The 12,980-nt window shown below is 37.0% G+C and overlaps 1 protein-coding gene across 2 annotated transcripts in view; it reads left to right on the forward strand.

Moving 5' to 3' along the window:
• SEL1L3 (SEL1L family member 3) overlaps nt 1-12,980 on the forward strand; it is a 36,025-nt gene that overhangs the window by 8,378 nt on the left and 14,667 nt on the right. Inside the window, exons 4-14 of one of the 2 annotated variants that reach the window (XM_082281673.1) lie at nt 898-1,019; nt 2,391-2,506; nt 3,269-3,324; nt 4,340-4,472; nt 5,070-5,202; nt 5,908-6,054; nt 6,486-6,697; nt 8,242-8,421; nt 9,552-9,671; nt 10,297-10,437; nt 11,522-11,584. In XM_082281673.1, the coding sequence (XP_082137799.1) occupies nt 898-1,019; nt 2,391-2,506; nt 3,269-3,324; nt 4,340-4,472; nt 5,070-5,202; nt 5,908-6,054; nt 6,486-6,697; nt 8,242-8,421; nt 9,552-9,671; nt 10,297-10,437; nt 11,522-11,584 (1,423 nt within the window). The remainder of the gene's footprint in view (nt 1-897; nt 1,020-2,390; nt 2,507-3,268; nt 3,325-4,339; nt 4,473-5,069; nt 5,203-5,907; nt 6,055-6,485; nt 6,698-8,241; nt 8,422-9,551; nt 9,672-10,296; nt 10,438-11,521; nt 11,585-12,980) is intronic. The other variant, XM_082281674.1, reaches the window with a different exon arrangement.

Below are 12,980 nucleotides of genomic sequence, written 5' to 3' on the forward strand. Positions count from 1 at the left end.
ATGCAAAAGGTCATTAAGTCTCTTTCTGAAGGTCACTAAGAAAAGTGAACTATTTCATCAGATATGATAATAATTATAATGCTTTGCTGAATTGTACATTGGAGGTACAATTTTCAAAGTCATTCAGCATTGACCTAACTGCTGTGGCAATGTTACAGGAATAAGTGATCAAATTTCTGTTAAGAGCATGGAAGCAGATTTAGTCTGTCACAGAGGAACTCCTTAAAATTAGAGACTGTGGTATAAATTCTGTTTTTAGTGCCTCAACCAGCTTTGAACGGAAATTTCTAAGTACATAGCACTGTTAGTGTTTGTTTTTTTATTTTGCACTGTTCACAGTTTGCAGAGGCTCCGCCTTTATTTATCCTATGATACTTCTGTGACACCTATTCATACCTATCTGCACTGTCCAGAGATTGGATTCATTTTTCACTGCTTCTCCCAAGCACATTTTCACAGTTCTCTTTTAGTATAGAAGACACAGCTTATAGTTTTTACTGGCTTTGACAATCAAGGTGACAAGACCATGCATCTGGGGATTTGGTTCTGTAGTCTGTTTCTGGGAGGTTGGCTCCAGTTTTTCTCGGTTGTGTTTTCAGTTCCTTGTTGATGTGGGATCTGGAAGCAGCTCTGACCCAGCATTCTGGAATTGATTCAGATAATGCTTCCTTACTCTCTTCTCCTGTTGTTACCACAAAAGTCTGCCGTTAGAGATCAAAGATCCAAGAGTCTTAAGTGTGGTTGTTCTGAAGGTTTTCACTGCAGAGGATTTTTTCTATTCTGAAGATTACATGTGTGAAACAGATTTGCTAAATTAAAGTGAAATGCATGCTTTCCAAATTATATAGAGAGATTTCTCATCAGGAGTGGATTTTTTGTTTGTTTTTGCTCATGCAGGTTCACCGTTTCAATCTGGCTGTATCTACTCCATCACTGTGAAAAGGATCTGTGTGGTATACTCTATTTTATTGATTCAAAAGAAATGTATGGTACTCCTGCTGTATTTCTAAATGAGGAAGGTAAGGGATATTATTAATGGCTTTCAGAAGAGGTCTAATACAGTCTTTTTAGATCTGTGCCTAGAAATAACATTTATAAAAGTATGTTATCAGACCTATTTTGTGAAATTGATCCCTTGCAAAATGCTTCTTTTTGACTATAATGTCTCAGTAGGAAAGTAGCTACTAAACTAAGAGGAGAAGACTGAGAAGTAGTTGCATAGCGTCTAGTCTTGGCAAACTTCAGGAAATGTCCGCTTTGTCAGGAGAATAGCCTGAATCTTAGAGCCAGGAACATAAACTGAGATTAAACAGTTTTACCTGTTACCTCAATGAACAAGCCTTCTTGTTATTATTGAAGTGTTATTTTAAATTGATCTTAATTCCTATATACATACAACATAAAAATTTTTGATAATTTGAAGTAACCTCAGAAAAAGCCCAAATCATTCAAGGTCTTGCCTGCATTGCAGTGTTCACAAATCAGTCTGTTTCCCCGATCCAGAAGAAAGTTAAGAGGTAGCACTGTCTTAGTCTCACAAAACTTGCAGTAGGGGGTCTATTCTTGTTAGAAGACAGCTGGGAGCTGGCTGCCAGGCTCACAGAGGAAATAAGCATGCAGAGTTTTAAAAGTGAACACCTGGCTTTCTCATCATACATTTTTTTCATCCTTCCTTGCAAGTTTGACAACTGACCTCTTCCTCTCTGTTATTTTTGTCATTTTTGTTTTCTCTGTCATGTAGCCAGTTTTGATAATTAATCTGTCCATTATAAACCAGATGCTTTTCTTTGAAGAACAAAAAAAATGGAAGTTACCAGCTTGACCATAGATTTATTTGGCAAGGTTTTAGGGCCAGTTTTATTCTTAGTGTTAGACTAGATTATCATAATAGCCTGTCCTGGTCTTAAAAGCTCAGACCGTGAGTGTAGCTTTTGCAGGTCCAAGAAGTGGAGGGTAGAGTCATCTTGTACTTGATCATTGCAGTCACATGTCACCAGTTGAGTGCTGAGTGGATGCCACTGTTTACTGGTCCCTCATGCTGTTTACTGCAAGTCACAACTGCTTTCTGGTGTTTGAGATCAACTGTGGCAGCCTCCCTGTTTGCCTTAGATTTAGTCTGTTTAACCCTCAGACAGTTGGTTTTCAGTCTGTGGTTTCATGTGGGAGCCTGAGCATCAGCATCTGAGATGTGTAACTGAAATACTGTGGAGCACTGTCTGTGGGACTCTCTGAGAGCTGGTGTATGGCTTGGTAAGTGCCCACATTTCTGTTGTTGGTGATGAAGAGGATGAAAAGGACAGAATCACTGTCAAGAACGCATTAGTAAACCCATTCTTGCTGCTAATGTTTCTGTGATGTTTATTTTCTTATTCTTCCTTTCTTGCTGTCAGGTTATGTGCATATTCAGATGCATCTTGTGAGAGGGGATGACCTTGCAGTGAAAACTAGCTTCAGCCTTCCTCTGAAGCAATGGTTTCGACTGGATATCTCCTTTAAGGGTGGACAGGTATGCTTGCTAATGAATTACAGGACCAAGGCTGAGATTTGTATAATTTGATTGTGCCTCTGACGACTCGTTAGTAGCTGAGATTGAGAGAAATACTGTAAATTGTATATGCTGACATAGCAAAAGAAAACGTAAAACTAGAAGTTGAGGGCATGTTCAGACCATCCTGCTTTGGGAAATCAACTTTGATTAATTGAGTTGGATTGAGTGCACCCTCAGCAAGTTTTCTGGTGACACCAAGCTGTGTGGTGTAGTTGAGATGCTGGAGGGAAGGGGTGCCATCCAGTGGACCTGGACAGGCTTGAGAGGTGGGCCAATGTGAACCTTGCGATGTTCAGCAAGTCCAAGTGCAAGGTGTTGCACCTGGGTCAGGGGATTCCCAAGCACAAACATGGGCTGGCCAGAGAGTAGGTTGAGAACAGCCCTGGGGAGAAGGACTTCAGGCTGTGGATTGAAAAAAAATCATTGAATCATTTGGGCTGGAAAAGACCTCAAAGATTATCGAGTCCAACATTTGACCAAACACCACGATACCAACTAAAACCGCAGCACTGAGTGCCACATCCACTTGTTCCTTGAACACTTCCAGGGATGATGACTCCACCACTAACACGAGCAGCCTGTTCCAGTGCTTGACAACCCTTTCAGTGAAGAAGTATTTCCTAACATCCAATCTAAACCTCCCCGGGAACAACTTGATGCTGTAATAAATGTACCCTATAACATTTCTTTTATTGTAATTAATATTTTGTGCTCTTTTAGATTGAAGTAAGCAGTGTTGGGAAGAATTTGAAAAGACCTCATCATCAATCTTTTACGTAAGCAGCATTTTCCCCTTTGTGGAGTAATATGTGTGTATATGTTCAGATACAGAGAATAGGAGGAGAGCACAAGTTTGTAACTGAGATTCCAGTTGATTTGAAAAATGTCTGTGGTCTTTTTCCACACTATGCTTTCAAAACCAGTTTGCTTTAATGTGCTTACGTTAAGCACAATCTGAATATTTTTGTTAATGCCATGAGTTAACATGGTGCATGATCTAGAGTTTGATAACCCCCACTACAAGCTGATTGGCAGGTCAGTGGCATTAAGATCAGTCTTCAAGTGAACTTGCGGTCTTACTGAAGTCTAGTTTTACTGTTGATGTGAGAGGTAGTATTAAACCAGGGAAATTGTTACTTGCTTAGTTAGATTGCTTTGCTTAGTTAGAGAGCAAAATTGCTACCAAAAGTATTCTTGCTCTGTTCTTTATTCTAAGCAACTGAATAATTTTTTAAATGGTTCTTTAGTTGTTCTCTTTCACTATAATTTAAGATGGACTCTTTCTTGTGCAAATAACAAAAAAAGGCCACTGTTAATAAGGGAACTACCTAATAGTGAACTGCATGGCAAGTCAACGCTGACTGCAGGGTTGTTCCTTCTCTGCTCTGCTTTAAAAAACAGAAATTGATAAGTTGCAGATGATAACTCTTGGAGAAAGGTAACTTAAATTTTCATATGCTGATTTTAGAAAAGTGAAAGGGAAATGTGGAACTGAAAAAATTGAGGTTGAGTAATGATGCATAAAATATCAAAAGATACTTACCGAATCAGAAAAATAGAACACCCTCCTGGTTTAATATGTTTGTAGACAAGGAATTTGTTAATTTTACTGCAAAATTTATCACACTAAATTGCAGAGTAGATTTTGAGAATAAATAAATGAGAAAAGAAAAGGATACTGGCAATGAGCTTAAGACTGTCAGTTGCAGAAATTCTGAGAAATACTAATTTCTCTTTCTTCTTTCACAGTACCTCTAGATAGTGAGCTTACTTCTCTTTCATGTTCTCAAGTTTTAGGGAAGATTTCTATTATGATGACACTGCTGGATACTTTGTTCTTGGGGGCAGTGGGTATGTAAATGGTATTGAAGCGTTTTTTGGACCTGTGAAATATTATCGTCTCAGTGTGTTGGAAACAGAACAGGTAAGCAGAAGCACTACTTGGAAATGTTGAAATATTAGCAGCCAACTATGACTCTATTTTATTTTTTCAGATGGAGTGCTCATCAGGTGATAAACTAGGGATGAAACACAGTAGTATCTGGGAACATATGTCGTATATGATAATTTTCTGTTGAAATCTAGCAGTATTAGTTACCATTTCAAATGCTAAATGATAATATTTCGGGAAGTGCGTGTGTAAAGGAGTGTTTGTAAATCTATATTTAATAAGGATGTATTTTCAGTATTGCTTTGTTCACAGAGTTTCTGATGATACAGAGTTGGACACATTTGATTAATCTATGGTTTTGATAAAACTGATGGTTAAAAGTCACATAGATTTGGCCAGCTTTGGAAATTTGTCTGTGATTTTTTGGATTATGCTGACCATTTAAATAGACAATAGTCTACTGTGGCGAGCATCAGGTTGTCTGACACACTAATATGATGTGCCAGATAAGCTGATGGTAGTGAAGAATCTGTTTCCTTTTGTTATTTGTGTACAATGCATCTTTCTAGCTGAGCATGCACAACAACAGATACTGGCGATGTCATTTATCCATCATTTGCCTTTTTATAGATTTCTAACCCTCATCATGACAAAGACACGGTGGAACAAATTGAACTTTACTACGAGAGATGTATGGACATTCAAGAAATAGTTTATGACTACACATACATTGTAAGACAAGGCGAAAAAATGCGCAGAAGTTGTAAGTGTTGATCTGTGATGAATTCTAAACTGTCATCTTTGGAGGCCTGTTTTCTGTCCTTTAATAATCTGGATATTGATCATCAAAAGTAAACTTTAATTCAGTCATAACAAGAAAAAAATGCAATTTGAAGAGTTTAGTCTTGTTACTGATAGCTAGAACTGGGGTTTTGTCCCTGCAAATACTTTTGTGTCATGGAATAAAAACTTAAATTATCTTGATATGTCTTCTCTAATAAGAGAGGTTCATAAAGGGACAAAGAAATACTTTCAAGCTTTTATGTATGCTACGCAATTGCCTCTCTTCCATTTCATTTTTTAAATGACCCTAGAGGCAAATGGGTGGGTTTTGCTAGAATGTTTCTGCCAAAGTTGTCTTACATTCAGTAATTAACAGTTTTCTACCAAAGTGTCCACTTTGGTGAAAGAAGAATGACATAGCTTAAATGTGTGCTGAAAACTAGCTTATGTTTCTAACTAGAATTCGGTTGCATGCATTGTGACTGGAGTATGGAAGAAGAAATCTAAATGTATTTGTAAGTGGCCTGTGCTAGCTGGATGAATTTTTAGCACTGCTTTGTGTTAAGGGTATGTTCATCTTGTCCATGAATTTTTAGTGTCCTAGAAACATCTTTTTTTCTGTCATAAACTTGTTCTCAAGACCAAAAAGTCAGTTTTCATGTTTTAAATATGTTGTTTTCTCTAGGTTACTATGAAAACTATTATTTGGAACTGATTCACAAATATGGAGAAAAATCCAAATGTGATGCTTTCATGTGGGGAAAAGAGCTCAGGGAAAAGTACCACACTTTGTTCAAACTGTTACAAGAGATGGATTTCAGTAGTCCAGATGGTAATCATGTTTCCTTTTTTTTTTATTGCTCTTAAATAACTCAACAATATTTGTTGTGTAGTTTAGTATCATTTGACTTATGTTCATGTGCTATACTTTTGTTTTTCATATCAGCTAACTTTATAAAGGAGTATTATGTGGCTTATATGTTGCAATATGCTGCAGATGAAAGGATGGCTTATTAGATAGAAGGAATCATAGAAGTATCCTTATGCTTTTAGTGGTTAGTTACTTTGAGATGGTCTTTTGGATTTTTATTCACTCTTCATATTCAGTAATACCTTGTGTCTGTAGGAATTTTGTTTATCTATGTTGAGAATACCATTCAGCATGAGAAATAACAGAATCTGAGTCCCGTTAAATTAAGGAGGGGAAATTGGTTCCTAATTTTAACTCTTGCAATAACTGTGTGTCCTATATTTTATTTTTAGTGTTAGAAGATGGAAGTGATACAGTTGTAGAAGTTGGCCGGAGGATATTTGAGAAGGTTGTGAAAGGTCTGTCCAGCGCCAATGGCCTCAGCAATTTGGGCTCCTCTGTGCCTCTCCTGGTGGATTCCAGTTGTTGTGGATACCATAAGGCTTCCTATTTTCTTGCAGTTATATTTGAAACAGGGCTTGGTGTGTCTGTGGATCGTATAAAGGTACTACATTTAATATGTTCTGTTATGTCTGTGAAATCAATTACCTTTAAAGGCATTTAAGAAATGGAATGATCAATTGAATTAAAAAAAGTGAAGTGGCCTTCAGATCTAGGTGGTGGTTGAAGGGATTTTCCAATAAAGCTGCTAATTAATACCTTGATGGCAGTGATATCTATATGAAGGCCTGATGGTGGGAAACTTTATCCTGCTCAAGCAGAACAAGGAAATCAATGATTTAGTAAAGACCTAAAAATGGTGGTAAAGTGAACAGCATAGAGAGTACTGCTTTTCCTAGTCACTGTGGAGCTAGGATGAGTAAGAGCCCTTGAGTCATCCACAGTCATTTGAAGACAGGTAGGAAAAATGTCTCAGATCAGGCAAATCTGAAGTGGAAAGGTTGCATGGTACAGTCAGGGAAGAAGTCTGATTTTAGAGTGTGCAAAAACGTGACGCTGAGTATATTATGGTCAAATGAGCAAGGGTAGGCAAAGTAGGACAGTTTTCTTTTGTAAAAAAGTGACCGTGCTTCAGCTGAGCAACTGCAGAGTTTGAGAACTCCTGACATCTTAGGCAGGTTGCAAATAACTGAAATGTTTCGATGTGATTCTATTGCGAGGTCAAATAAAGGGTAGATGTTCATATGTCTGGGGAAGAAGGCAACTCTAAAATTTCCTTTAGATATTTAGTTGTGATATAATAGTATAATATAAAACACTCATAAAGAGCAGAAGATGTGTCTGTTGTGGATACAGGATTAGAAATCAGAAGAACCCCTGACAGGCCAATCGGAGACCGAGCTCACCTGCAATTCTTCAAAAACAAGAAACCTTAGACAGGAACATTTTTTATACCCTAATTATAGAGTATACTTAGTGCTAATTACGGAGGCTAAGTCATTTTATCATTTGATCTGCTACAGATAGTGTAGGAAACAATTTAATATCCAGCACAGATGGGACACCACTGGTTTTATTACTGTGTATGTAAAAAATAATGGTAGTGCTGAAAATGTTTTTTGGCAAATGTGTGGTGCATAGACCAACTAACATGTACCTCAAGGATGATTTGTGCTAAAACCTTATCAGCCATAGATCCCATCCTACTAGTCCTGTTAGAACTCTAGGGTAAGATTCTCAAATGCTGTTTGTTAGCTTCCATATGTTTCCACTGAATTCGGTGTGAAAACTCCAGTTGGCATCAGTGGGAGTAGTTAAGTCACTGCTGAGTATAAAAAGTGTCACAGTATAAACAGCACTGTAGTAAAATGACATTAAAAAATTGCTGCACACTTAGTGGTGACAGAATAAATGCAATACTTGAAAAGTGTTTAGAGCCTAGTTTTTCTCTCAAGTCTTTCTGTGCAAACATAAGACATTTTAACTGCTTTAGGGCTGTGCTTGCTTCTGTAACTGTGTTTACATGATAGAGCTAGTAAATCAGCTATGAGTATGAACATTCTGTTCCCTGTAAATCTCCTGCAAAGTGCTTAACTTGTGAGATGTGCAGTGAATTCACTCTTGTTTATGTCTGTTGATTTTTGCCAGGGACTGCTGTATAGTTTAGTTGGTGCTCAGGGGAACGAGAGACTTTCTGTGATGAATCTTGGCTATAAACATTACCAAGGCATTAATAACTATCCACTTGATTTGGAGCTGTCATATGCTTATTACAGTAATATTGCAATAAAGACATCCCTGGATCAACACAATATAAAAGGGGAACAGGTAAAAGAGTTATAAATATATCTGAATTTGTTTTCTGTGCAAGTTATTTTTCATTTTTATTTTATGTGGCTAGAAGATTTTTGTCTTGATGTACAAATACTAGCTCATGTGATTTCAGTCCCTGCCTGTGGCAGGGGTGTTGGACTAAATGGTCTTTAAAAGTCCCTTCCAGCCCAAATCATTCTGTGATTCTATGATTGTTACAAAATCCCCCAAATTGTATGTAGATATCATTACTGTGTTTCTTAGGAAGGGGGAATCAAAATCAAAATCAGACTCAAATCCTCAGAATTGTCCACAAGCCTGTTTTTTGTTAAAGCCCAAGCCTTATTCTTGGGCCCTAAATCCTCACTCAGATTTTCAATTATTAATATAATTGGATGTGTTTATTAAGCAACTGATCTGCTGTTTCAGTAGACAGACATCATGAAGTTCCTACAAAAGATGAATTGTCCTCTCCATACTTACACCTTTTCTATAATCAAATTTAATGACTTGGTTAAATAGTTATCTGATAAAGTTACAATAAAATGATTTTAGAATAAGCTGCTAAACAGGAGGTAACAGAACTTTATTTGTAAAGAATAGTCGAGGTAGGTTAGTGCTAGCATCCTGGCTTATCAGAAAGAATGATTATTGTACAAAAGATAGAGAGATTTTAATTGCTGAAGAACTAAAAAAATCAGCAGATTTACCAAGATAAGAGTGCTGTGAGTCAGGTCTTCATCAAGCTTTTTGCTAGCTTTTTTTATCTTTTGAAAGAGATTTCTATAGAAATTAAAAATCCTTAAAATGCTTAAAAACACTTCTTTGTCATTTTTAAGTGCAATTAAAACCAAAAGATGGTTTGGGGTTTTTTTTTCACTTGTTGGTGTCTTGGTATATCTCTCCGTGTAGAGTGGACTTACAGTTTTGGAACAAATCAGTAAATATTTTTTACAATTGAAGTGAGAATAGTTCTTAATGCACTGGCCAGCAGAGGAGTGATGAGAATTTTAAAACTGAGAACTGATCATGAATTTTTAGGGATAAGCAGAAAATGGACAACATTTCCATTTTGGTAGCAGATGTAGAAATTCATTGTGAAATTCATGTGGAAATTAATTTTTTTCTGTTCACCTACTCTTCAGGCATTTGTTGAAACGATAAGACTGATGGATGATGAACTGCTAAAAGCTCAAACAAAAGAAAATGGTGATGTCTTTATGTGGTTAAAACATGAAGCAACAAGAGGAAATGCAGCTGCACAGGTATAAAGTAATAAATTTCCCCTTTCTTGGTTTTAGACACACTCAGGAATGTACATTTATAGACCACGTAGGAAAGTTGCAGAGGAAAGCGGACAGACATTTTCTCCTTTCACCCAGAATTGCTTTTTTTTTTCCCAGCTTGAACTATTTCCCACGTTCCTGTCCAATAATATCCAGTAACCATGCAAAAGCCATAACAATGATGCGAGGCAAAAGGGAAGAGTTGTCAAATCTTGGCAACCTCCTTCTCTGATCCTTTTTCCTGGTTTTGTATTTGAGACAGTGCAATTACTGCTGCTGATCTGAGACTGGTAGCAATATATTGTAATACTGAGACATTTACATGCATCAAATCCATCTGTCACTTACTTCTGCTCTTAAATCAGTCCAGACTTCTATGATACTGACAGCTGTAAAAAGTACCCTGCTGTAAAGTTAGTATCAGTACGTTCCACCACTGGAAAGGCCTCTGAATATTCCTGATAACCAGTTGCTTTCAAACTGTTGAGGGTGTGTAGTATTTTCACATATTTGAAATGCATCTAAGTCTGCAAAAGTCTGCTCCTGCAATTCCAGATTCAGTACTAGCATTTATAGCATTACTCCTGATGTTGTTTTCTTTTAGCAACGTTTGGCTCAGATGCTGTTTTGGGGCCAACAAGGAGTGGCAAAAAATCCTGAAGCTGCAATAGAATGGTATGCAAAGGGTGCAATAGAAACAGAAGATCCAGTGTTAATATATGATTATGCCATTGTGTTGTTTAAGGTAAGTCATGTTTCATGTTTTCACTTCAAAATAATCATTCCTATAACATGATGTTTCTAAGTTATCTGCAGTGACACACAGTAAGAGTGTATACAAGTGCTTTTAGATTTACTCTGAAAATCAATCAATAGTTATGAAGCTAATGTTGACTTTTACCAAAAAGGCACAAAAATTTTAAAACGCCCAATTTGAAAGCAGTCTAGTTACTTTGTTCCTAGCCAGATTCAAGATCAAAATACCAACCAAATTGTGGATAGTAATTTTTCCTAATGTCTTGTCACCTCAAAAATCCAACCAGCTAGTAGGCATAGGCTTTGGTGTAGAGATGTAGGTAAAGGTTTGATCCTTTCTTAGAATGCCCTTTATTAGATCTCTAGGATTTTTTTTAGTTGGAATTAAATTATCTCCGCGTGCAGTTACTTTTCCCTGCAAGAAGCAGTAGACAGATGAGGCTCAACTGAGGCATAACCCCACCTGAGTCAGATAAAGGTGTATCAGCTAAGTGATGTCACCCCCTAAGACATTCAAGAGCACTAAAAGTTAGAAATATTAGTGAGGAACTGTTTGGTTGTCATTCCTTTGACAGTGGAGGGTTTTTCTCTAGAAAGTGCTTGCTTAAGTTTTGCTTGTGCTGATTTTGAGCACACATAATCTATTTGACCTCTGTCTGGAATTACTTTGTGTGAACATCATAAGCATGACATCTGTGTATTTCCCCTAGAGACACTCTTAACATCCTTTTTCAGGAAAGCTGAGAGCTCTTGCTCACCGCCAAGTTGTGCACAACATATTCCCCTTTGAATGCTATTCGTTCTTCCTTAGCTGCTCAAAATTAATGATCTGTGATATTATTTATCCATAAAAATCCCTTGAATATATTGGTGAAATAATTGTTTCTAGACTGAATCACTGAGATTTTGTGAAGGAAGGATGAACACAAAGCTGTTCATTTTGTTGTAACTGTTTAAAGCCAAATAACAGTAAGTAATAGGATCAACATTAAAAGGCATTTTGAATGTGCATAAGTGAATTTTTATCAGCCTGCATTTATAAACAATGATTATTTCACATATCCATTTCCTAGGGTCAAGGTGTGAAAAAGAATATAAAACTTGCATTGGAATTGATGAAGAAAGCAGCAGCCAAGGTAAAATGCAATCAATATTTTATTGTAGGAGTTCTGTACCAGGTGCTAATAACAATGAATTTTACATAAAATGCCTGTTACCATAATTCCATGTCAATACTGCTTGCTTCTTCCAGTGTCCTCACCATGAATAGTGAAAGCCTTATTTTCCCAAATTGGGAGACTAGACCACTCAAAATCAGCCAAAATTTCTGTGAAAGAGAAATAATTCTCTCTACTTATATCTTTTGCAACTTGATGTTAGTTAAGTGATTTACAGAGTGAATATTCAATCCAGGACTATGTTTTTTGCCTTATGTTCCTAAGCATTAAGGGAGAATACCTGGATGTCCCAAAGCCTCATGGATTTTTCCATAGTAGGGAGAAACATTGATAGGCACCACGGAGCAGAGGAGCCTCACTCCATTTAATGATCTAGTACAGTCAGATTACCCAGGCCATGACTTGGTCCTTAGAATAAAAATGAAAGAGTACCTAGACCTGGAATACATTCCTAGCTCTTAGAACCAGAATTAAATTACTGATTATGACAGTAAGACTTCACTGCTGACCACCATGAGAAAAGATTTGTGTCAGTTCTGTGATTGCTTTGAGACAGGAGAGACTGTTCTACTGCCTGTTTGGGAAAGGCTTAAATAAACTGAGAGGCTTTTATGGTGTCATCAAAATTCCCTTGATTCAGGATCTGAGGAACAGCTTCCTGGAAGACTCCTAGAGACATCAATTTCCTTGCTCTCCTTGAACTCAGATATTTGGGTTCTCATGCTCCAGTGCACATTTTCTATAAAAAAAAAAAAAAAAAAAATCACAATTGAAAAGTCTAACGGCTTTTGGATTTTAATGGGCAAGTTAATAACACTGCTGGCATATTTACAGCCCCAGATGATCCACCAGTTTATGCAAGGAGGTGGTGACTCATTATAACAAAAAAAAAAAACTATCTCAAGATTTTCTCCTCTTGAGCCAAAATGCAAAGATGCAACTTGGTAATAGCAAGTAGCAATATCTTAAGCAGATCTGTATGATGTTGGTGAAATGCCTTTTGAAAGCAGCATTACAAAGTTCTGTGTTCATTGCTTTCTATTTATTCTCAAGGAAATGTTCTAGTTTAAAACAAGTGGGGTTTTTGATTGCTAATCCTGTCAACCAGTTTCTGGGAGTTCACAAGAATAAGTGGCTTTGAAGAGGAAAAAGGGAAAAATAGTCACAGTTTGTTCTTGTCAACAAGAGAAAGTCAGCACACGTGGCTGTAGAGTAAGATGACACTGGAGTCTTATTCCTCACTCTAAATACGAGGCCACAAAGAAGAGTAGTGGGGAAAAAAAAGTCAGCAAACCTTTATAACCCCTAGTCCCAGAAGTAACAAAAAGCAGAATCAAATGTATGACCTGAGACT

Source organism: Coloeus monedula (genome assembly GCF_965178545.1).
Source record: "Coloeus monedula genome assembly, chromosome: 5".
Taxonomy (NCBI): Eukaryota; Metazoa; Chordata; class Aves; order Passeriformes; family Corvidae; genus Coloeus; species Coloeus monedula.